Genomic DNA, 24,186 nt, shown 5'->3' with positions numbered 1-24,186 from the left:
TGTTCCTCTGTTTAGTTACCAGTAGACACAATGTTCAGATCTTTGTCTTACACTTCATCGTTTTGGAGCCAGTTCAGCCTTTAGTTCACTGTGTGATGGTTTACGTCAACCACAACAAACACGGACTAACACTCCCTTTATGACGATAGTTCATGAGGTAACATTCTACTCAGCCTAAGGTTCAGTGTGTGATAGTTGATAGTCGTTTTTGGTGTAGATAGAGGACTGAAATCACAGCGAGAGGGATATGGTGCCAGGAACATGGAGCTCTTTTCCTAAGAACAACAGGAAGTGATTTCGATGGACACAGGAAATGAGATCAGCAATGGGCTGCAGCTGGTAGGAAAGGACTCGTCATAAAGGCCAGTACGTTGAGGGGCGGTGTGTATGTGTGTGTTTGTGTGTGTGTGTTAGTGTGTGGGACAACAGAATCATAGGAGGATGAGAGGGTGGAGCAAAGGTGGAGCAATATGCTGAAACTCTCATTTTCCCGGGAAATAGAGCTTTAACATACTGGTATTATGAGAACAGCTTGGGTTGGGACATTTTGCTGTCAGGTTGTTTTGGTTCAACTTCTGCATCATAATTTCTGAATCACCTTGAACTGCATCTATACAAAAGTTGGTGTCTTGTAAGGTAATTCTAAATTTATATTTTATTGCTAATTTTTATTTTTTTTTTTTAAATCACCACACAATAACATTTTACCTGAGGTCAGTATGATTTAGAGGAAACACGTTTCTTTTATTGCTTTTCTTTGTGTGGATTTTGCAGTATTCAGGGATATTTGTATTCATGTGATGTATGATTGTGTGTCAGAATCTGTGCGGCGCATTGTTAGGTTAGCCTTGCAGTAAAGGCGTCGTTTTGTTCTTTGACTTAACATAGCATTCTGATGAGTCAACATTCTGTGTCCCTCTCTCTCTCTCTCTTTCTGTCTGTCTCTCTCTCTCTCTCTCTCTCTCTCTCTCTCTCTCTGTATCCCGCTCTGTCCATCAGGCCTGGCTTTGTATTTGCTAATTCAGGGCCTGACCAGAACAGACGAGTCAGCATATGTTTGCAACAGCCTCCTGTCTTTCTCCTTTATTCTTTGGGGTCATTTTCATCAAAGCTCTCGGTCACTTTGAGCCTGTGGTCAATTTTCGCTCCGTATGCACAGATATTTTGGTCGTATGCTACCTGCCTTCAGCATCCAAGTTGCAATGTCAAATGTTGGTGATAATGTCAGCTGGGGTCCAAGCACACTAGTGTGTTGTAATCATTTGCAAGTGGTATAGGCCAGCCATTTACCTCTCTCTTATATTTTGTCTTCTGGTTTGGCCATTTTCTTTTTCTCTACCTTTTTGTTCTACCTTTCCTTTGTTCCCCGTTCCTGTATTTTGTCATAGCTTTCCACTGTGCGTTCTGAGGTGTGTTGTGTGTTTTGCCTTGTATTGTGTGTGTGTGTATGTGTGTGAACTTGTGTTTATGTGCATATGTCCCCAGCGCATGTTCATAAGAGTGCCTCCCAACCTTGCATGGGCCAGATGCCTGTGATTGTTTTTCTCCCTGGCCATCTGTAATTTACCGTTTCCCCCTTTCTATCCCTTTCTATCTCTCTCTCCTCTCTTCTCCTCTCCAATGTTATTTGCATCCCTCTCTCTCCTCTCTCTCACCCACCCCTGTCCCCCTCCTCCTTTTCTTTCCTTCTTTCTCCCCTTCATCGTTTTCTCTCCTCTACCTTAATCTGTTTTCCCTTCCTACCTCTATCCCTCTTTGTGTGTGTCTCTCTCTCTCTCTCTCTCTCTCTCGATCTCTCTCTCTCTCGATCTCTCTCTCTATTCCTCCCTCCCATGCCTTCTTCTCTGCAGGAGCAGCGTCTGCGTTATCTGAAGCATCAGGACGGGAGGCCGGGCCAGTCTGTGCCTGAGGCGGAGAAGCTGCAGAGGCTGAAGGAACGCGTGGACAGCCAGGAGGCCAAGCTGAAGAAGGTCCGCGCCATGAGGGGCCAAGTGGACTACAGCAAGATCATCAATGGCAACCTGTGTACGTGCTCTATGACTCTGTGCTCAGACACAAGCACCGTCATATACTTTTACATACTGCCTCATAATGATATATTGTATCTCATAAAATACGTCTATTTGTGCATATGTGTGTACAACAGCATGTAGCTTCCTTCAGCTGTATACGTCACAGTTAAGAGAGAAGTGCTTCCTTTAGAGTAGAATTCTTTGGTTTAGATGGAATCTTCAGCACTAAAAAATTACTTTAGAAAAAGATACATGTGCAGCATTATTTATTTGTTTGGAATGTGCCGCATTTATTTTATTTGGTATTCCAATAGACATTCTTCTGGAATGTAGGATCATGAGATTTCATTGCAAACCAGATATTGTGTTTCCAAGAGCAGCCCATCTGGCTCCAATTCAAGTTATGCTCTTACTTTCTGCAAAACTTTTTGGGGAGTCTTTCCTCATCAGCCACCAAATCTGTTTTTGCTTCTGCATGTGTGTGGCTATATTGGTGTGTTTTGACGTCCACGCGCAGCTGTTTGCAAAGTCACTGCTGTCTTTCTTCACTGCGTGAAGCGCTCAGTCAGCTGCTGCTGTGGAGTCCCTATCGCTGGGTGGCGGCCATTTTGGATGTTTGGAGCTGAGGGTGTGGCGGCAGGAGGGAACAGCTGGGAGGCATTAAGCGTTACCCTCCGTGGCCTTGGACGGAGTGAAATTCTGAGGATGTCACGGCTGGCGTGTTTGGCCTTCGCTTGTGGCTGTGTCAATTTTTGGTCATGACTCAGTGGAGAGGGAGAGAGAGAGTGAATGATTGAGAAAGAGAGAGAGGGCGGGAGCGAATGATTGAGAAAGATTTATAGAGAGAGAGAGAAACAGAGAGAGACACTGAGAAAGAGTGAGGGAGAGAGAGCACGGGAGAGAGAGAGAGTGAGGGAGAGAGCGCGAGGGAGAAAGAGCGAGGGAGAAAGAGCGAAGGAGAGAGAGAGAGAGGGAGAGAGAAGGAAATGAAAAGATAGCATCTGTCTGCAGGGACACGTAAAGCCTTTTTCCATCATCACACTCTCTCACTCTCACGAGGTCGCAGAGCTTTTAGCAGGAAACCTGCACAAAACACACACAGACACACACACACACACACACACACATACACACTCACTCAAATACATCCACACCCACTCCTCAGCCTTTCCTTTACATATTCGGCAAGTGTTGGTCTTGTGTGTTGCCTCAGCAGCGGAGATCGAGCACGTGAGCAACCTGTTCCAGGAGAAGCAGGCTGAGCTGCAGTCGGCCGTGCTGAAGGTGGACCAGCTGACCCAGCAGCTGGACGACCTGCGGAGAGGTCGCCTCAACGGCCTGCAGCCGCTCGGAGGGCCCATCAGCGGGGCGGCCGCGCTGGAGCTCCGTAAACTCTACCAGGAGCTGCAGGTATACACAATACACTTTGTATATGTGACATAACAATTATACATACACTTACTATTCATTGATGAGTGATGTCTAAGAGACTCAAGATTTAGTTTGTTAAACCATCACTGAAATCTCTGGAACTGCAGTGCAGCATACATTTTTGTGCATTTCATACATGAATAATATAAATACATTTGTATAACTAAGTATACATGAATAAATGAAATACTAGTTAAGTATAGTATAGCATAGTATAGGATAGTATAGTATATACTGAATTGTCTAAACAGAGTATATTTTATTTGTGTGATTTGCCCATCAGAGATATAACTTAACTGTGAGAAGTCCACTAAGAACTACAGGCATATGCAGTGTAATCACATTTCTCAAATAGATGCCATACATGCTCCATGGCAGTGGTCCTGATTTATCCAGGCTGTAGTGCACCTGTTCTGTGGTGGGTCGGCACTGTGGACTGCTACTGCTACTCTGCGCTGCTGAATATTTTCACTGCGCTGCTCTTATTAGGATCGCATTAGGAAAAGTGTTGCAATTAATGTTGAAGTTGACTGTGGCAGTGGACAAATACCTGGAGAAGTAAAACTGTGATGACCATATAATTACGTAATTATAGCGCCTATTTGTGGGGTTGTGGATAAATGGATGTCAATTGATAGCAATGTGATATTTGATGTGAGTTTGATAACGCAGTGATCTTTTTGTTCGCATGATTGTATTTCAATGGGCTTAGCTCCCACTAGCCTTTGAGGCCTGCACTTATCTGCCATTTAGAGAATCGTTCTCTTTTATTCAGCTCAGTTTCTAAAAACAGCACATGACCACAGTTTAACGAGTCACCCTAAGGGCATTACTGACTGTTGGTTCTGCATTGAGGCAGCTGAGTGAGCTCTTTGGGGCTTCTGAACATGATATTAAGATATTGGGCTGCAGGAGATGAAACCAGTGTAACAACCATTATTTTTTTAATGTAACATGTTGTGGACGATTAAGAAACCATCAAACAGTCTTTGATAATATTTTTGTCCTTTCATCTTGACTGTGTTGGTGTTCAGTATGTATGTGTGGTTTATGTTCATGATTCATGTTTTCCTTTCTCACACGTTCATCTCTTGCCTTTCTCTCTCGCTTTCTTCCCTGCTTTCCTCTCTTCATTTGTCTTTCAAACTTCTCCTGCTCATTCTCTCTCTCTCTCTCTCTCTCTCTCTCTCTGATTGCCTCTATTAGATCCGTAACAAGCTGAATCTAGACCAGAGCAGCAAGCTACAGCAGCAGAAGGAGCTGCTCAACAAGCGCAACATGGAGGTGTCCATGATGGACAAGCGCATCGGCGACCTCCGTGAGCGCCTCTACAAGAAAAAAGCAGAGGCACGTCTCCCTCAGCCCCCCAGCGTAAGGCCAGGAGCACCCAGGAGGATGCTTATACAGACGCCAATACAGAAGCTATTGTTGACACTTATTCAGATGCTTGTACAGACGTCAATACAGATCCTATTGTAGACACTTATTCAGATGTTATACAGACGTTTATACAGATCCTATTGTAGACACTTATTTAGATGCTTATACAGATGCTATTGTAGATACTTATTTAGATGCTTATACAGACGTCAATACAGAAGCTATTGTAGACACTTATTTAGATGTTCCCAGATAAGCTAATAGAGATGCTCATACAGACTCTAACTCAGATACTCTCACAGACGCTGATGTTGACTGTAATTCAGATGGTCCTACAGACACTAATACAGATGCTGATAAGGACGCTAATAGATGATCCCACAGACGCTAATCCAGGCGCTAATGTAGACACGTACTCAGATGTTTCACAGAGGCTAATCCAGACGCTAATGTAGCCACTTACTCAGAGGTTTTTAACATGCTAATACAGATGCCGCAGATATTCCTACAAATGCTGGTACAGATGTTCTTACAGGCGTTCATTTAGAAGCTCATACAAATGCTAACAAAGACCATTAAACAAACAATGATATAGACGCCAATAGAGACTCTTTTACAGACACTAATTCAGACAGTACAGACGCAAACACACATATAGATGCCAATAAGACGCCAGTTCAAATGCTTATATAGGTGCTTATACAGACGTCAATACAGGTGCCCATACAGATGCGCGCAATAGTATCAGCTGATGTTTAATGCAGATAAACTAACAGTACAGCAAGGCCATGCTGATAAGTTTACTGTGCATGTATTTATCCACAGAGTCTAATAGCACAGTGCTGGACTCTGCTGAGTGGGTTCATCAGTTGAACTGCTTGACTGTGTTGTTGTTATAACCATCTGGTGTCGGAGTCAGCAGCTGGTGGAAGCAATTTTGTCGTATTCTATATAACATAACCCCCTATAAATGGGCTTAAAGCATTTTCTAACATACAGATTTCTTACATTCACAAATTGGTAGGCTCAGATACATATAGATTTCCTCATGCACACGTGTATGCATTTAGAAATATGCACGCACACCCAAATGAAGGTGAACCTATTATATACAAATGTGATATCTGAGTGAACCATGAAGAATTGCTGCAGTGCCAACCTGTCTACCTCCTCTTTCTCCTGCTCAACAGCTGAACCGTATGAATGGACCCCCGTCCCCACAGCCCGCAGCGGGCAGCTCAGGTCGGGTGGCAGCTGTGTGCCCCTACATTCAGGTGCCTGTGCCGGGCAGGCAGGAGGGGGGCTACGCATTTCCCCCCGATCCCCTTAAACCACAGTCGCTCTCCATGACCGCCACAGTCAATCATGCTCGCTCCAAATCCGGTTAGTCTCCACCTCCAGTGTCTCTGACTCATTCCTTTTCTTCTGCTCTGTCAGAAACCAAAATCACTCAACATTACAGACAAAGGTGCACCTACCTATACATCTCTTATTGGAAAAATCACTTTGGTCTTTTCACTGAGTAGAATGGGCTTAGCATAAACCACCCAACCAACCCCAGTTTGGGTTCTACTTAGCTTCTCACAGTCTTGGAAGTTTAGACGTTGATTACATATCAGTTTACTGCCAAGGGCTGTATAGCATTTCCAGCTACCCTGTAAGCAACATCCCTTACTTGCCGTCTGATGCATCTGCTACTGGTTTCACTCTTTGCCAAAAAGAAAAGAAAATCATCCTTTACTTTTTAATTTGCTTGTTTCTTTTTTCTTTGCTTGGTTTTCGGGCTAACTTTCCTCTTTTGTGTGTATTCTGTCTTGTTTGTGGGCCCTCTCTTCTCCTTCCCTTGTTCTTGTCTGTTCTTTCTGGCTTTTTTGTCATCAATGTATTTTTTCTCTGGCTGCTGGGTTGGTTTGTGTGTGCGCGTGTGTGTGTGTGTGTGTGTGTGTGTGTGTGTGTGTGTATGTGTGTGTGAGTGTGTGTGTGTGTGCGCGCGCTTGTGTGTATGTGTGCGTGTGTGCGCGCGTGTGTGTGTGTGTATGTGCGCATGTGTTGGGGTGGATGATTGGCTGATGTGGTGGTGGTGGACCCAGCAGAGGAGGAGGGGTGTGGAGGCGTGCGAAAGCCCCTGGGCCCCTGGAAGGTATCAGATTTAGACATCATAGCGGACCCCTCGCTGGTGCCGCCCGCAGCAGAGGAGGCAGAAGGGCCTGGGTCCCCCACAGACCCCACAGGGGCCGACTGTGATTCCAGTGAGTCTTCAGGAGACAGGATGAGGACTACAAGGGTCTATATGAATTCACACAAACACACACACAGACACACACACACACCAACACACACACACACACACACACTCAGACACATACACACAGACACTCACACACACCAACACACACACACACACAGACACACACACACACACACACCAACACACACACACACACACACACACACACACACACACACACACACACACAACATACAGTACAATACAATACAGAAACACACACATATGTACAGTTAGGTAAATGGCCACTGACAGACATATTCGCATGGATTACACACACATATTGCATTGACATATATGTACGTATTTACATTACACATACACATACATTGTATTGTATTGTATGATTTAAATATACACAAATATGTACTCTTGTATGTGTAAACAGACTTAAGCTAAGTTTATATACAGACATAAATAGTTTTGTCTGTGTCCAAAAATATAACTTGCACATACTGAATTACCTATGAGCACAAACATCTGCAGTTTGCACACAGAGACGAAGTGTAACGTTATTGTAACTTATGTCTACTCAAGATATAGTATAGTATTTAAACACTAATATATATCAGAAAATATAGCCTTCCTGATCTCAAAGTTGTTGTTATTTTGTAGTTTAACCAGTTTTATGCTTTTGAAACTGCATCATTAGTGTGCAACATCCAGTGCACTAACCCTGTAGAAGGTCTTAGTACCTCAGTAGAAAATAGACCTCCCATCTTTTCTTGGACATGGTGGTATTCATTTTTCGAGCACTACTGTAAAAAACAAAGACGTGTTTCAAAACCCCTCACTGCTGAATTCAGGGAAGTGACTGTTTCTCTTACGTAATGGCAGCTTATTTAAACAAACACAAAAATGAAAAAAATGAAAAACAGAACAGAGGAAAGGGGGTCAGAGAGAGGGGAAAGGTTCTACAGGCCGTGTTCACTTCCAGTCTTTTGAGTTCAGGCCGGATGCTAAGGAACACAGCGGTTTTGATGGCAGAAAGGTTAGGCTATTTTTCTGCCACTTTAGCCTTTTATCCTTGTGGTGCAACGGCATCTAAAATTTAACAGGCTGCGTTTTTTTTTTTTTATTCAGAAACTTAAAAAGAAGTTTACGAGTTGGTGGTGGTGGTGACTCAAGAGGCTGTGCTTACTGTAAGCTGAGTTTTGCTTTTTAAAGCAAACATAAAAAAGACAGATTTAGTGACCAACAGATAAGACATACAGTGCATACAGTTTTGACAGTTACCAGGACACACTCTATAGCTTGTGGCTTGAGTTTAGTTTTTTTGTTACTATTCTCATCTCCTCTCTTCCTGGAGGTTTGTGAGTCTCCTTGAAGGCTTCTATGGATACTGACAATGGCCTGTGATAAATAGCTTCTAAATATGATGCAATAAGCATTGAAGAGGAGGCAACATGATAGTTTGCAGAGAGAGGAACCATTGGCTTGCACATGGACAGGATAGAGACAGTCATGTGGACACTATATAAACAGCTTATTGATATGATCTTGCCAATGGACATATAGAAAATATAGCAAAGAGCATATAGAAGGGTGCATAGTGTGGATGCCATAGCGCTTGTAGATATGATATCACAGGGCAGTAGTTGAGATGGGGAGATGTAGAAACCCAGGCAGGAGGAGGAGAGGCGGAGCATGAGCAACGGGGGCTGTAATCCAGTTGAACCTGCGTGAACTGGATTCAGCGAGAGAGAGCGTGCAACACAAATCTACACAGTAGATTTACCCCCGGGGTGCAATTACGGTTAGGGGTGTGAGGAGCGATACTCTGATAGTGAATTAGCGAAAAGCTGATGGTTTGTGTATGATTGTGTGTGTGCATGTGTTTGTGTGAGTGTGAGTGGTTGAGGCCGTGAGTGTGTGTGCGCGTGCTTATGTGAGTGTGAGTACGGCTCCATTTTCACTGGCTGACAGCTTAAAGGATCTTCTCAAACTAAATCTCAACTCCGCTGTCAAGAACCATTTCACAGCTTCAGGCACATCTTCACACTGTCCTGAGCCTTCTCTTTCTCTCTCTCTCTCTCTCTCTCTCCTGTGATTTCTAGTTTTATTATCAAATCGCAACTCCAATTTCTCCCTGTTTGAAACTAGTCTAGAGTTCTAACCCCACCTTCAGCGCCTAATCCTCTAATGACCTAATCCATAAGTGACTGCCCCTAAAGAACAGTACAGGCTGTCCACTGATTAGTGCAGTCAAAGGACCTGTTATCCGTCTCTTTCTCTTTTCATTCTCGCTCACTTGTTGTCGTCCCCTCCATAGCTAATGATGCCAGCTGGCCAGCTCTCACCCAAAGCATGCCGCCACTCGTACCTCCAGACAAGATGGCCGTCGGAATGCAGGGTGACAAGGTAGGATCCATGCCTTTGTCATGGTTTCCATTTTGCGTTCATGCTCATTGATTTCCAGACTTTATGGTTAACTGCAGCATCCACTTGATTTTTGGTGTAATACGGCACACAGGTCAGGACTTTGATTGAAAAGATTAAATTCTTGCAAGTATGTCTGTGCTGGACAACTATTTGTTTGACAGTAAAACGATGAAGTATTACTGCACACTCAGTAGAGCAACCTTTCATTTGTTGTTGTATAACAGACTTACTGTAAGACTTACCGCATGGCCGGGAACTTAAGGCCATGCTGTGAGAGAAAATAAGAACAGGGACAGTAGGTTATGTGAGCCTCTCTTCTTTAATTAAAAACAGGAAAAATAATTTCCCTTATAGAATCCACTAATAAAACATTTGTATTTTTACTATTTTGAATTCTAATTTTGGGGCCTTTTTTGCCTTTATTGAGACAACAGTAGAGATTGACAGGAAAAGAGTGGAGGATGGGAGTGGGATTGGGAAATGACTGCGGGTCAGAATCAAACCCAGGTCCTCAAGGACCCATATATGGTTGGGATGCCACAACGTGTGCCACAGCTTCCTCCCTCTATTGAGTTTTTTGTTGTGGTGTCCTGCCTCTTCTGCTCCTTTTGACTTTCAGATTCCAGATTAGAGATTCTTAGTTGTGTGAGCGTCCATTTTATTGTTAGCCCATTTGACTGATTTCTCGAAGAAATACATAAAGAATTATGCTAATGACACATATGCTCTCCTTGTCCTGTATCCAGAACCTGGACTCGAACAGGCTGGTGGGGGCAGTGACTGCTCTGTCAAAGCAGCCGCACTCGACCTACGGCACGTATCCCAGTGCGGGCCACCACCCCACCATCTGCTCCACCAGCTCCCTGCCCCGCTCTGCGCCCGCCACCCTGGCCTGGCAGCGTTCGCCCCCGACCTCCAGGTCGGCCTCCCAGCAGATCCAGCATCGGATCTCTGTGCCCCCCAGCCCCTCTTCCCAGGTGGGGTCCCCCATGTTCCCCGGGGAGAGGCCCGACCCTCCTCTGGCAGCCGCCGTGCGCCCCTTTGTAACAGACAGGGGGGCCCGGCCACAGTCACCCCGCAAGGGCCCGGCCACCATGAACTCGAGCTCCATCTACCACATGTACCTGCAGCCGGCGGCTAAGGGCTACCCCAGCAGCAGCAGACCGGCAGTAAGGGCTGGTGAGTCACAGAGTGGACTGGGGGAAGAGATGGATGAAAGATGGAACCCATAAAAAGGAAGACTTAAAAGTGTCTTTAAGGCAGCTAGACTGACCTTGCGGGGTTTAACGTGTTTTAATGCAGTTGTCCTTCATCAATTTTTTCAATTGAACTACTGTACTGAATGATAGATGAATCAAAGTAGTGCTCCTTAATTCTGGTCTTGAGTGTGCTGAATTCAAGTTCTGATGAAGGAAGTCATTGATTTAAAGAGTGTCTGATTTATATATTCTTATTCATTTCTCCCCGTCTCTTTCTCTCTCCAGTCTATGGAAAGCCGGTCCTGCCCTCCAGCTCTACTTCCCCCTCCCCTGTTCCCTTCCAGCACCAGAGCAGCCGAGATGAGCCAGATGCCGAGGGTTCCCCCCTACCTCCGCCCAGCGTGGAGAACATCCCTCGTCCCCTCAGCCCCACCAAGCTCACGCCTGTGGCCCACTCCCCACTGCGTTACCAGAGCGACGCCGACCTGGAGGTGCTCCGCAGGAAGCTGGTTAACGCGCCACGCCCGCTGAAGAAGCGCAGCTCCATCACTGAGCCGGAGGGCCCCGCTGGCCCTAACATCCAGAAGCTTCTGTACCAGCGGTTCAATACGTTAGCCGGGGGCATGGAGGGAAGTGCGGTGGGCACTCCGTTCTACCAGCCAGACAGTCCGTTGAGCTACATGGGCCCGCCGATGATCCTGAGCGAGGACGACTCCACTAATGGGAACGCGCCAGTTCCCGACAGCCTGGCGATGCCACCTGCTGTCGAGGTGCCCACACATGACGCCCCTCTGCCTCCGCCGTCCAGGTCTCCTCCGTCTTCAGATGCCAACGAGAACAGGCTGGCGCATCCCAGCATTGACACAATAACCAGTGCTCAGATCGCTGATGCCAAGTCTTCCCCTCAGATGTCTAGACTGGCACTGAACACCACAGAGGACAACAGCAACAACAACCACCGCCACCAGCCAGGCCCGACAAATGCCCAAAGTAGCCCAGTACCAGAGGCCTGCACCCCCCCTGCAGAGCCTGAAGTGAAGCCTCAACCCAGCTCACCCCCAAGCCCATCGGTGAGTGAGTGGGAAACATATCTCCCGGAAAAGCCAACACCCCTGAAATGTACTGTCTATCTTTGTTTCAAATTTTGTGTGACCTGTGGACTCTGAAATCTGAACTAGTTCACATCCAGCAGGAATCAAGATGGTACAATTATAGCACCTAGCAGCTAGCAGGCTAAAAATAACAAAAAAAAGCAAGTCAGGACGTAATTACCCTCTGACGTGTCCCAAATTAAAATGTAAAATGTGAAATGTGCGATGCATGCCAGTTATGCCGGGGTCTAATTTATGCACTTAACCAGATTTGGTATGGGTATTAGAGCAGTTGCCACACAGATAGTTGAAGTGCTAACATTAGCATTAGCGCTAATGCTACTTCCTGCCGAGCTCGATTTATTAATAGTGGCACTTTAGCTGGGTCTTGGGCTGTGCGCAGTTGCACACAAATACAAACTTCATGCATATTTGATGAGGCGTAAGTGTGTGGGGAAACACTGAGCGCCTGGTTTTTGGAGACTTTGGAGCTTTATTTACCTCACCCCTCTGGCTGAGGATGGCTCCTGGCCCCGGATAGTGTTAGCTTCAGTGAGATATCGCTGCTGCTGCGCGCTCAGGCGCAAATGGACACAATTTGAACTGGGGCATTCCACTCTGCAGTCGCTGCCGTTATCATGTGCACCCACCCACCCAGCCAGCCAGCCAGCCAACCAGGCTCCCTCCTTGGAGAGCCAGGCAGTGTGGAGGTTTACCCACTCATAACCGCACATAAAAATCACAGTGAGGTCAAGAGGAACAGTGTCAGGCAAAAAGTGTTTTGAAGATAGCATGCTGGTTATTCTGCTTCAGTACTGGCATCATCTCACATCTGTGAGCTATGAACAACAAACACCTGCGCTTGGCTTAAACAAAACGGCAACATCACATGAGTGCACATTTGAATTAGCTTGTTTGGTGCACGAGCACCTGAGACAGTGATGGATACGTACTGGGGGGCGTAGAAGGGCCAAACCATCTGAAGGAGAGGCAGAATACAGCAGGTTTAAGCGGATTAGCTTTAAAAAATCTCCTAATTAAGAAAAATTCACTTAAAATGAATAGCAACTTTTTTCCTTTTTAAGATTTTAATTTATTCTTGGCATTTCGGAATCTCTGTGTAGATTAAATGGAATGTATCATGTGAAAATATGGAAAAACAATATCCTACTTTTTTGCGTCATTCTGCATATCAAACTAAACAGATTTTTTTTTTCAATGTTCCTCTTTAGTCCAAACGGACCAATCTGAAGAAGCCGGGTTCGGAGCGGACGGGTCATGGCCTGAGGGTGAAGTTTAACCCACTGGCTCTGCTGCTGGATGCCTCCTTGGAGGGAGAGTTTGACCTGGTGCAGAGGATCATCTATGAGGTACTCATCTAAATGGATGCCTATCTCAGACTACGCACTTTCAAGTGTACCAATATGTGAAATTGGGTGAAATTATATAAATTTGTTTGGAAAAATCCTGATATTTGGAAATAAAAGATAGAAATTGTTTTGGAATTGTTAGTGTTAGTATCTGCTCCCACACTCAGCATTATCACAGCATTACCATACCATTACCATACCATAGAACTCAAGTTACCATAGACCTATCAGAACGGTTCATCTATATCTAAATCTCTTAATATTTTGCTCCACACAGGTGCGCAATCCAAGCACACCCAACGATGAGGGCATCACTCCACTCCATAACGCCGTGTGCGCCGGGCACCACCACATCGTTAAGTTCCTGTTGGACTTTGGCGTAAACGTCAATGCAGCCGACAGTGATGGATGGTAAGACCAATGGCGTTCACCACCTCTGTGGAAAAGGATTAGCCAGCTTAGGCAGTACGTGCTTGATGCTGCCTGTAATGGGCCTAATGGTTGTTTGATTCAGGAATCTGTTTTTATCTCTTGGATTTACATCACTGAATAGACTGTGTGCTTCTTTATTTGGCTTAAGCTTTTGAAGCTTTTATTAACAATTTGTTATAGATAATATTAATAATAACAAGTTTATAACAAAGGCAAAGCTATTTTTGAAAAATAAAGTTTGAAAGGATAAAAACACCCAGATTTGTGATGCAACTCCTGACCAAAAATGTGTATGTTTGTGTTTATCCAGGACCCCTCTGCACTGCGCTGCCTCCTGTAACAGCGTCCATCTCTGCAAACTCCTGGTGGAATCGGGGGCAGCCATCTTTGCCACAACCATCAGCGATGTGGAGACGGCCGCGGATAAGTGTGAGGAGATGGAGGAGGGATATATTCAGTGCTCCCAGTTCCTCTATGGTAAGAGAGAGTGTTATTGTATGTTTGTGTGTGTATATGTGTGTGTGTGTGTGTGTGTGTGTGTGTGTGTGTGTGTGTGTTTGCCCAGTGTTCAGATTCAAGCCCAAGAAGCATGATATAGGTGGTGGTTTAGCTTCAACGAATTTTGTGAAGGAAAAGAGGCAGCACTCACTCTTCCACTTAGGTGCTGAAGCACAGTGTTTTTGAGATCACCTCCATGTCTCAGCACTGCTGCGAGTGGTATCACCTACAGGCTGTAAAAGAGGAACGTAAATCTTACCCTCCTGTAACCCAGCATCACCACCCTCCAGGTTTTGGCTCATGCTTCTCCCAGATGGAGTCTAAGCCAAAGATATGTATTCCTACCTTCAGGTCCACAATCTCACACTGCACACCAGATGTAGGTTATTATTGAACCATTCGTTTATGGTTGATATATTGCTTTGGTTGTGGCAGTTTGTGACCATTTGTCTCTTGGCATCTTTCTTCCTTTCTTGCGTTCTCTCTGTCTTCCCCTCTCTCTCTCTTACTCTCTCTCCCTCTTTTTCTCTCACTCGCCCTTCTTCTCTTTGCCTTTCTCTGTCTGTCTTTGTCTTGCTCTCACTCTCTCAGGTGTCCAGGAGAAGTTGGGGGTGATGAACAAGGGGTCAGTCTACGCTCTGTGGGATTACGAGGCGCAGGCAGCCGACGAGCTCTGCTTCCATGAGGGCGACGCCCTCACCGTGTTGCGTCGGCGCGACGACAGCGAGACAGAGTGGTGGTGGGCACGGCTGAACGATAAGGAGGGATACGTGCCACGCAACCTGCTAGGGGTGAGGCCAACCTCCATTCGTATTGACTAAGCCAAATAGTACCAATCCACCTTGAATGACCGCACAATGAAAGGATTCAACTACAGTAGCAATCAAGAATGTTGGCGAAACTGCTCTATGAATAAGTGTGCGGTGTATGTGAATAAGACAGAAAAGAACAGTATGTATGTATGCAATTATGTGAAGAATGTATTTATTACAAAGAAATGTTGAGCAGAAAGTTACATTTTACTGGTGGCAGTGGTCACTGTACAGTTCTGAATAAATAATAAATCAATGTTACATTTTTCTTCATGGTGTTACTTGAAATATGGAATTGCCAACTACATTGAAATTTTTAAGATACTTGCTAATGACCCAGCTTTCTAATTTATACTATTTTCATATGTCCTTAAACTCTTGAATGTTTTCTCTGTTGTCTTCTGTAGTTGTATCCCAGGATCAAGCCCAGGCAGCGCTCTTTGGCATAGCGCCCTCTGGCTGCCACCATATGCAAGTGCAAGCTCCTGTGAGCAGTCTGGTGATCCCCTGGCGCCTGCAGACAGCAGCTTTGCCCTGGGGCACTGCCCTCTCTGCGTGCCCGTGCCCACTGGGCACACCAGGAGAGAGAGAGAGAGAGGGCCATGCCTACAGGCACAGCGCCCCGTGTCTGGGTCCCCTGGCCTGGGCTGGAGTCTAGCGTCTGGGGTGTCTCATACATGTGCGTCTGGAAAAGAGAGAGAGTGGAAGGAGGGAGGGAGATACAGACTGCAAATACAGATACTCCACCTGCATTCACAGCTGTTTACTTTCATATGGCTGAACCTGTTTTTTTATTTTCCCTACCGGATCACGCAGCTTTGTTAGTGTTCTTATTATATTTTCAGATCATCTTTTCTGATACAGTTCACATCTTGTGGTGTGAGTGACCTAGAATTGGGAATGGGCATTTGAGGAGAAGGGGAGAGTGGACACAGAGGATGTGCTGTAAACATTTAAAGGGTGTCCTCGAAAGAGTGTTTATTTGTTTGTGTGTGTGTGTGTGTGTGTGTGTGTGTGTGTGTGTGTGTGTGTGTGTGTGTGTGGATGTTTGTGGATGGGGGAAGAGTGAAAGAGGAAAAGGTCGGAGACTAAAGTGGGACTCAGGAGCTGACTCTGAGAAAAAGGAAGGAACCAAAGGCATCCGAAAGTGTGTTGAGGCTTGCAGAGAGGGTTTTTTTTATTGAAGGAAATAGAGGATGTGGCTCAGGGAGGAAAAAGTGTACGTGTTAATTTGTGAATGAGTGCGGATGTGCAGAAATGAAGGGGGAACAATGAGGGGAGAGTGATGAGAAGTTTATTGGGGATAACTGCCAAGTGAGCAGCAAACTATTAAAAACAACCAATATCTGTTACAGAATTAGTCGGTGGCCAAATAATTTCTGAAATGGTCAAAAAACATGAAAGGCATACTGTATTCAGGGGGAGATCCTCCATTTTGAACTTGTATCCTTACACAATCCTTTTTTTAAACTGAAATACTTAGACAGGAATTTGTATGTTGTATTATATTTTTCCTGTTTAAAGTGTTTGTGATTTAATGCACATTCAAAGTAATGCTTTAAAACTGCTCAACAACAGAATACTCTTATTAACCCTTTAAGGAGTTCGATCACAAATATGTGATTAGAATGTTGCCAACTGAAGGTTCCCTTAGATAATGTAAAAAATGATCTCAAGGGACTGTTATGAATGGCAGTTGATGTAAATTCTTGATCTGTATTGTATAGTTCTGGAATGACTTGCAAAAAAATACTCATTGCTCAAAGAGTTAAAAGTTGTGGATACATTATTGGCTGAGTGGAATGGCATCATACAACATCATTTACGCAAGGTGTCATTTACATGTTTAAAATAAAAGATCCCAGACTGGGATACCTGAGTACTTTCTGTTTGATTTATACTTTTGGTTGTGCCGTATCATAAAAGTATTGGGAAAGATTTCAAATCAGTTTTAAAGGCTTTCAAAACATAAGAGATGTCACCAGGAAAGTGTCTGATGAAACCTAAAAGTACTTAGTTAAAATTGCATATTAATATGAAACATCTAGTTGTACAGTACAGTTTGACGATGGCACTGCTTCACAAATTCATAAGATCAGGGCTAGCACAGTAGGCCTACAGTTGGACGATGGCACTGCTTCACAAATTCATAAGATCAGGCCTAGGCATTTTAAGTTCTGGCCCACAGAGGGCGTATTGGACCCACGAATTGTTTTCCTCTGAAACAAGAGGTAGGCAACAGTGAGGAATTATTATTAACACTCGGCACAGTAAAGCAGGTGAACTTTGAACCACCTTGGCGTTAGGACACTTTACTAAAGGGTCATTTTAGTAAACAGCTCATCATACGGAACATTATTTAAAGGTAAGTTGAAAAGAAACCGGGTTAAGGCCTTTCGTGCACTTGAAAAAGCGGATAGCCTATAATAGGTTGAGATAGCAAGACATTCCACCATGGTATGCTACAGAATACAAGACTTATGAATATCTGTCACGGGAACAGCTGGTGTAGCCTTAAACCTGCATGAGACAATCCTCATGGTTTTCCAGTAAAAGCTAAGACAACGTGTACCTGCCTGCAGCAGAAATTGTAAGTTAAACATTAAACAAAAAATTGAAACCGACAAAATATTTCTATTTAATATCCCGGGTAACCCTAATTCCAGAGATTTCGCGAACCATGGCGAATCCAGAGGGCTTTCATATGAACACACCACTTCTTGAGAGTATGAGCATGTCTAAACGAGCGGGGACCACTGTGCTTTTGAAAATGGAAAGTTCACAGCCCTCCGGCTCCTTCAAAATCCGCGGTATCGGACACCTGTGCCAAAAGGTAAGCCATCGCATTTACTATGCTGTCTTCTCAGACGGGTAGGCCTGTGTCCTGTTTTAATGTCTTGGAAACGTTTTGTTTTCGTCTCCGGCATACTATGTCACTGTAGACAGACTACTGCCTCCAGTGTTGGCATAGGGAATAGTGTTTTACAGTCCAGGCCTCTGCATAATGAGATAATATAAAAACGCCTTTCGAAAGTTATAAGGTTTACAAGACCATATATGGTTAACATTATGATTTAACATTCGTGTTTTTTCACCTTATAGGTCACCAAGTCGGGATCTAAAGGAGTTGTTTGTGCTTCAGGTTGGAACCTAGAATCTAAAGTGCATGGAGCATTGAGTGTTTTACTTACCATGATTAGACCTATATGTATCTCTGTTCAGGTGGAAATGCTGGCATGGCTACAGCCTATGCAGCACGTAAACTTGGCATCCCAGCAACCATTGTTATACCAACATCATCACCAGAGATTGTGGTTCAGAAACTAAAGGATCAGGGGGCATTGGTGAAAATAGTGGGCAAGGTGAGAGCCCACAAAGTTTCTCTTGTATACTTCTGTAAATAAGTGTAACATATTTATATACTTGTTATTACAGGGTATAGGCAGGTGTGCTGGTGTTGCTTTCCCACACCAATCTTATGTGTGTTCCTTAAAGGTGCAGTCCTTAAAATGTCACCTTTCGTTTATTTTAGCTAAATGTTCTTCATGTTCCTCTAGTTGTCCAGCCAATGCCTGGCCTGAAAAAAGAAGAAGAAATAAAAACAACTGTGGTGTGCTTCAATGTTGGTTCAGCAACATGTTGAGCAGGGGTGTATTTGACTGTTTAGCTCAAACACCAACCTGTTTTGCTAGGATTGAAGACTCCTCCTTTAAAATCTGAAGGATGCTTTAAATGAGCCACTAAGTTAGACTCTGTAGTTGTTGTTGTTGTTGCTACTGTTGTTATCTTGTTTACCCATAGATCGATTGTATATGTCTAACAGGTTTGGGATGATGCGAATGCTGAGGCTTTGCGTCTTGTTGAATCTGAGAGTCTGACATACGTGCCTCCATTTGACCACCCCCTGCTCTGGTAAGTTTGCTTATTACTGTGAGGGGTGTCATGCATAAAGCAATGTTTGCAGTCATTTAAACTAGTAACTTTCTCATGTTTAAATGATATGCGCAAGTGTGCATTTGCTCAGTTGAGTAGTGGCCTCAAAAGCTGACATAGGTTACATAAAAAGTTTACAAAAGGTTATATAACACAGTGATTGCTCTCACAATATCGTCATACCTGTTATTATGTTGTTACAACTCCACTATTCCATATGCCTTTCGACATTCCATAAAAAATAAAACAAACATATTTTTTTCCCTAGGCAGGGTCATGCCAGTATAGTGCGGGAGTTAAAGGCCTCACTTCCAGAGAAGCCTGGGGCTATAGTTTTGTCTGTAGGGGGAGGAGGCCTGTTGTGCGGGGTAGTGGAGGGCCTGAAAGAGGTGGGGTGGGAGAAGGTGCCGGTGCTCTGTATGGAGACTATTGGAGCAGACTGCTTCAATGCTGCCATCAAAGCTGGCAAGTTGGTCACTCTGCCTGACATCACAAGGTAAGGAAAATGAAAGAAAATAGGTGAGTGTGGGAGTGTGCGTGTGTGTGTGTGTGAGAAAGAGAGAGAGAGAGAGAGAGAGAGAGAGATTGTTTTAAAACTAAAAGCCCATCATTTTTTCTTGTGAGAAACATAGACTGATGCGTGGTGTGCCTACTGTTTCTGGTGTAGGGTCTGCTCTTATAACATAAGCACTCCGTCTAAGCTTAGCAGTAAAAGTGGACAGTCTAATATAAATATTTGAATTTTTTTAAACTTTGTTTTAAAAGGCTGTAACTGCTTTGTTTAACAGCGAGGCTAAATGTTTGGGCGCTAAGACAGTGTGCAGGCAGGCGTTCGACTACAGCAAGGAGGCCAGTCTGATTTCTGAGGTGGTGACAGACCTGGAAGCACTGGAGGCAGTGGAACTGTTCTTGGGTCAGTCACATGTTATTGTCTCCGCTTTCCCGGCTGCTGCCCATAATGATATGCCTCACCGCCCCACAGGCTGGCCACAGGACTTTGCAGATGCACTTTCGGACAGCTATTTTTAAAGGATTGAGCCTGTTAAGGTTTCGGTGTAGTCTTTATGTTATGCCCAGACAGAGCAGTGCTCTGTGTCCATGAATTTCTTTTAAAATAAACTGCTGATTATGTTCGTGTGTGTGTGTGTGTGTGTGTGTGTGTGTGTGTGTGTGTGTGTGTGTGTGTGTGTGTGTGTGTGTGTGTGTGTGTGTGTGTGTGTGTGTGTGTGTGTGTGTGTGTGTGTGTGTGTGTGTGTGTGTGTGTGTGTGTGTGTGTTTGTGTGTGTGTGTACATGCAGATGAGGAGCGTGTGTTGGTGGAGATGGCGTGTGGAGCTGCCCTGGCTGCCGTGTACAGCGGTCTGATCCAGAGGCTCCAGGGGGAGGGAAGGCTGCCCTGTCCTCTCGGCCCGCTGGTGGTGATCGTCTGCGGGGGCAGCAGCGTTGACTTGGCCCAGCTCCTGCACCTGAAGACTGTGCTGCGGCACTGAGGGGTTCACGCCATGCTGGACCCCCATCTGAGCTGAACACATTTATCTTGGTCTCACCTGACCAGAGAATGGGCTTCCAATGTTCATAAGGCTTCTTGTCATGTTCTTTAGTGAAGTTTAATCGAGGGGTTTTGTTAAGATGACCAGCGTTGCTCAGATGGGGTCCAGCATGGCGTAACTCTGGTCAGAAGCACCACAGCCACAGGGAAGTCCCAACAGTAAAGCATGGAGGTGGGATGAGTGTTGGGGAGATAACTTTATATGATGGCACCATGAATGCCTGCGGATATGCCAAAATACTGGCTGACAAGATGTCTCCCAGTCTCCAGAAGTTGGCATAAGAGGAATATTCCAACATGATAACGAATCAAAGTACACTGTCAAAATCACGCAAAAGTTTCTAAAGAAAAAAAAAGTAAAAACTATGCCTCTGACAAATATGTTGCCTGACTTATTGAAAATAATACAAAGTATTGAAAAAATAAATGATTTGAAACACAGTAATGAAAGGTGTATTGACTTTGTTGAATTGAGTTCCTACTGTGGGACCTGTAATTCAAATAGTATTAATCTGAACTGCTAGTTATTAATTTCACATACCCTACTGTTTAACTTAGAAGTACTGCAATTACTGTAAGGTAATACAATTTTGAATCATTTGCCATTTTAGACTGAGACTTTATGAACGTAATCTTAGTTTTTTGGTATTTCGTATTATTTTTATTTTTGATGGTAATAATTGTTAGCCTGGATACCAGACTAAACTTAGCCCCGCCCACCACATTTGTGGTCTAGGAAGTTCGGTCTGGCACTGCTCCATTGGGGAGAAATGATCAGTTTTCAGCAAAATGATCTGACCAATGAAATTGTCAGGATGGGCTTTATACGATGATGGACAGATGATCAACCAAGTCTTGAGTTGAATTAACGGTAGATTCGAAATCGTACCAAGATGGCGGCGTCTCGGGAGCCTGTAAGTGGGAAATATTTTATGTGAATTAAGCTATCTTCACAACTTTTTTAAGTCTACATTGACTTGGTTAGTTGTGTATGTGCTACACGAATGTTGTATGAGTATTGTAGGTCCTAACTGAAGCACAAGGCCATTATTTTTAGGTAAATGCTAACGCTTAGACCAAAAACCCATTGAAACACATAGTGGCTAGCTAGCCTCGCTGCTAATAAGTATTACGTGAGCATGCATATCTCACAGATATTGACAGCGCATTCATTTTGAAAGAGGAACAGAGAAACGCGATCAAGGCATTTGTTGATCGAAAAGATGTTTTTGCCGTCCTTCCTACGGGATCCGGTAAAAGTTTAATGTATCAGATGGTCATACTACGTTGCTCCGATTGGTTCCAGGTATCCAATTGAGCGAAGAGGCATTTTTTTTCCTGGTTCGTGAAACACGCCCCATAATCACAGCTCAATGGAGCAGTATCAGACTCATATTCTGACAAGAATTATGAATATGACATCGTCAGGCTAAATAATTGATGGTTTTACTTTAAAATTATACTTTTTTTGTATGAATTTAATGAATTTCATTTCAATATACTTTTTACCTAATTTTCTCAATGTTGTTTTTACCTTGAATGTTTGTAAGTCATTAAGGATAAAAGTTTCCACTAAATACCTTAACCATAACATTGAAGTGATAATGCACAGAGGTTTACTCACTTTAGTTAGTAGACGTAGCCAATATTCTGGTAAACCCCACACAACTTTCCGTAAAGTGTCATACTTTAAAATTCTTGTGACCTCTACTATCTGCAAACATTTCACAAACAGCATTAAAACGGTGAGAGACAGATCTCAAACCACATCCCCTTAAATAAGCACTCTCCTTTTAATCTGTTCAGCAGACAGGTTGTGTAATACAAAATTGTAATTGATCAAAGTGGATAGCTGGTCATAGAAAATGGGCCGATTAAAGTATTTTAAAGTACTCTTTGCTCACGGTCTGTTCTGAGGGAAGATCCCCTCACGCACAATATAAAAGCAGGCCATCAGATCATGACATGACTCTCAAACACTGACAAAATGATGCCCTGACTTTACTTAGGTGGAATGTGTACATCAGTTGTACATGAATAAAATGTGATCAACCAACACATCGTTTTTAGTTTACAAAATGAATTTAGGTAACTTATAAAACAGACACAACTTGACCAACTAATTCCAATGACATTGTTTAAATTAAGGTTACGTGAAACAGATTTCTTTATTTAATCATGTGACTTCAACATTAAAGTGTAACGCAGGTTTGATTAGTAGACACATAATGAGCATAATCCTATACAGAACATTGTATTGTTTTGAAATACTGCAATGTCACTTTCACTAGAAATGATGTTCTGAAGAAGCCGAACAGCAACATTCAGAAGCCCTCATTACTTTTCATTACTTTTAGGTAGCAATGGAACTACTGAGATCCTGAGCATGATCAACACCTGATATGCTCATAGTGGGGAAGAAGTACACATTTTGAAGCAGAACATATATGGACACAAACAATGTCCTTCTAACATGAACAACCACATATAAGAACTATTGGCAACACTAATAGCTAATGTGATTATTTCAAAGTTTCTGCAAAGGCTTATGGGAATACAGCAAGTTTTTTCAGAGACCCCAGTTCAACAAACACATCATGTTTGAAAGAGAAATAAGACTAGTTTGTGTAATTCCAATGTAATGTGGTTTAGTAAATTTGACAATCCCTCTTTTCCCTTTTTTCAGTGACAGATTGACATCCCTGAAATGGAACTCCAAAAGGCACATAGTATGTGAGAGCCAGTCATTAATGTCCTCTTCAGAGAGTGATTAATATGATCTTAGAATTTTGGATACGTATTATTGTGCAAAGATACTGGTGGTTAGGAGTATAGTGTTCTGGTCTTTTGTCTAGTTTGCCATTCAAAGTGTGACATGGAAGGCAATATATCTACCTATATATACAGTACTGTGCAAAAGTTTTAGGCAGGTGTGAAAAAATGCTATGAACTAAGAATGCTTTGAAAAATGTAAACAATAAATGTTTATTTTTTATCCATTTACATGGTAAGACTGAGCACAGCAGCAAGACACAACGTAGTTATACTGCATCAGCAGGGTCTCTCCCAGACAAAGATTTCAAAGCAGACAGGGGTTTCAAAATGTGCAGTTCAAGCTCTTTTGAAGAAGATGTTGAGGATCGTAGACACAGTGGTCAGCCAAGGAAACTTAATGCAGCTGATGAAAAACACATCAAGCTTATTTACCTTTGAAATCGGAAGAGTTCAAGCAGTGGCATCAGCTCAGAACTGGCAGAAACAAGTGGTACCCAGGTACAGACATTTACTGTCCGGGGAAGTCTGGCCAGAAGTGGTCTTCATGGAAGAGTTGCAGCCAAAAAGCTCTACCCCGACAAGGAAACAAGGCCAAGTGACTGAACTAAGCACGAAAACATAGAAACTGGGGTGCAGAAACATGGCAGAAGGTGCTCTGGACTGATAAGTCAAAATTAGAAATATTTGGCTGTAGAAGGAGGCAGTTTGTTCGCCGAAGGGCTGGAGAGAGGTACAATAATGAGTGCCTGCAGGCAACAGGGAAGCATGGAAGAGGTTCCTTTCCAGTTTGGGGCTGCATTTCTGCAAGTGGAGTTGGAGATTTGGTCAGGATGAATGGTGTCCTCAATGCTGACAAATACAGGCAGATACTAATCCATCATGCAATACCATCAGGGAGGCGTATGATTGGCTACAAATGTATTCTGCAGCAGGAACATAACCCCAAACATACAGCCAATGTCAATAACAACTATCTTCAGCTTAAAGAAGAACAGAAAGTCCTGCAAGTGATGGTATGACCCCCACAGAGCCCTGA

General features: G+C 43.8%; 2 protein-coding genes across 9 annotated transcripts in view; both read left to right on the top strand.

Annotated features, from left to right (window-relative positions):
• The window catches only part of ppp1r13ba (protein phosphatase 1, regulatory subunit 13Ba), a 46,687-nt gene extending 30,670 nt beyond the window's left edge, over nucleotides 1-16,017 (top strand). For 3 of the 8 annotated variants that reach the window (XM_080850041.1, XM_080850035.1, XM_080850042.1), the window contains 13 exons: nucleotides 1,851-2,025; nucleotides 3,226-3,422; nucleotides 4,650-4,814; nucleotides 6,014-6,206; nucleotides 6,914-7,072; nucleotides 9,383-9,471; nucleotides 10,239-10,671; nucleotides 10,977-11,761; nucleotides 13,015-13,152; nucleotides 13,430-13,563; nucleotides 13,895-14,061; nucleotides 14,674-14,873; nucleotides 15,302-16,017. In XM_080850041.1, the coding sequence (XP_080706167.1) occupies nucleotides 1,851-2,025; nucleotides 3,226-3,422; nucleotides 4,650-4,814; nucleotides 6,014-6,206; nucleotides 6,914-7,072; nucleotides 9,383-9,471; nucleotides 10,239-10,671; nucleotides 10,977-11,761; nucleotides 13,015-13,152; nucleotides 13,430-13,563; nucleotides 13,895-14,061; nucleotides 14,674-14,873; nucleotides 15,302-15,343 (2,877 nt within the window). In that variant the 3' untranslated portion in view covers nucleotides 15,344-16,017. The remainder of the gene's footprint in view (nucleotides 1-1,850; nucleotides 2,026-3,225; nucleotides 3,423-4,649; nucleotides 4,815-6,013; nucleotides 6,207-6,913; nucleotides 7,073-9,382; nucleotides 9,472-10,238; nucleotides 10,672-10,976; nucleotides 11,762-13,014; nucleotides 13,153-13,429; nucleotides 13,564-13,894; nucleotides 14,062-14,673; nucleotides 14,874-15,301) is intronic. The other 5 variants (XM_080850037.1, XM_080850039.1, XM_080850038.1 and 2 more) reach the window with 5 other exon arrangements.
• A 1,205-nt stretch (nucleotides 16,018-17,222) lies between these two features.
• Nucleotides 17,223-20,684, top strand: sdsl (serine dehydratase-like). Its single transcript, XM_080849805.1, has 8 exons — nucleotides 17,223-17,259; nucleotides 17,561-17,727; nucleotides 17,997-18,036; nucleotides 18,117-18,256; nucleotides 18,718-18,806; nucleotides 19,096-19,323; nucleotides 19,616-19,740; nucleotides 20,126-20,684. The coding sequence occupies exons 2-8, from the start codon at nucleotides 17,575-17,577 to the stop codon at nucleotides 20,314-20,316; spliced, it is 966 nt and encodes a 321-aa protein (XP_080705931.1). The 5' UTR covers nucleotides 17,223-17,259; nucleotides 17,561-17,574; the 3' UTR covers nucleotides 20,317-20,684.
• Nucleotides 20,685-24,186: the final 3,502 nt, after the last annotated feature.

The sequence above is a fragment of the Sprattus sprattus genome (genome assembly GCF_963457725.1).
Source record: "Sprattus sprattus genome assembly, chromosome: 13".
NCBI classification, from domain to species: domain Eukaryota; kingdom Metazoa; phylum Chordata; class Actinopteri; order Clupeiformes; family Clupeidae; genus Sprattus; species Sprattus sprattus.
This window is presented reverse-complemented; position numbering and strand designations above follow the sequence as displayed.

Coding starts and splice junctions, on each gene's coding strand:
- sdsl (XM_080849805.1), top strand. CDS start 17,575: ATGGCGAATCCAGAGGGCTTTCATATGAACACACCACTTCTTGAGAGT. Junction 18,257..18,717: donor TGGTGAAAATAGTGGGCAAG/GTGAGAGCCCAC, acceptor TATGTCTAACAG/GTTTGGGATGATGCGAATGC. Junction 19,324..19,615: donor ACTCTGCCTGACATCACAAG/GTAAGGAAAATG, acceptor TTTGTTTAACAG/CGAGGCTAAATGTTTGGGCG.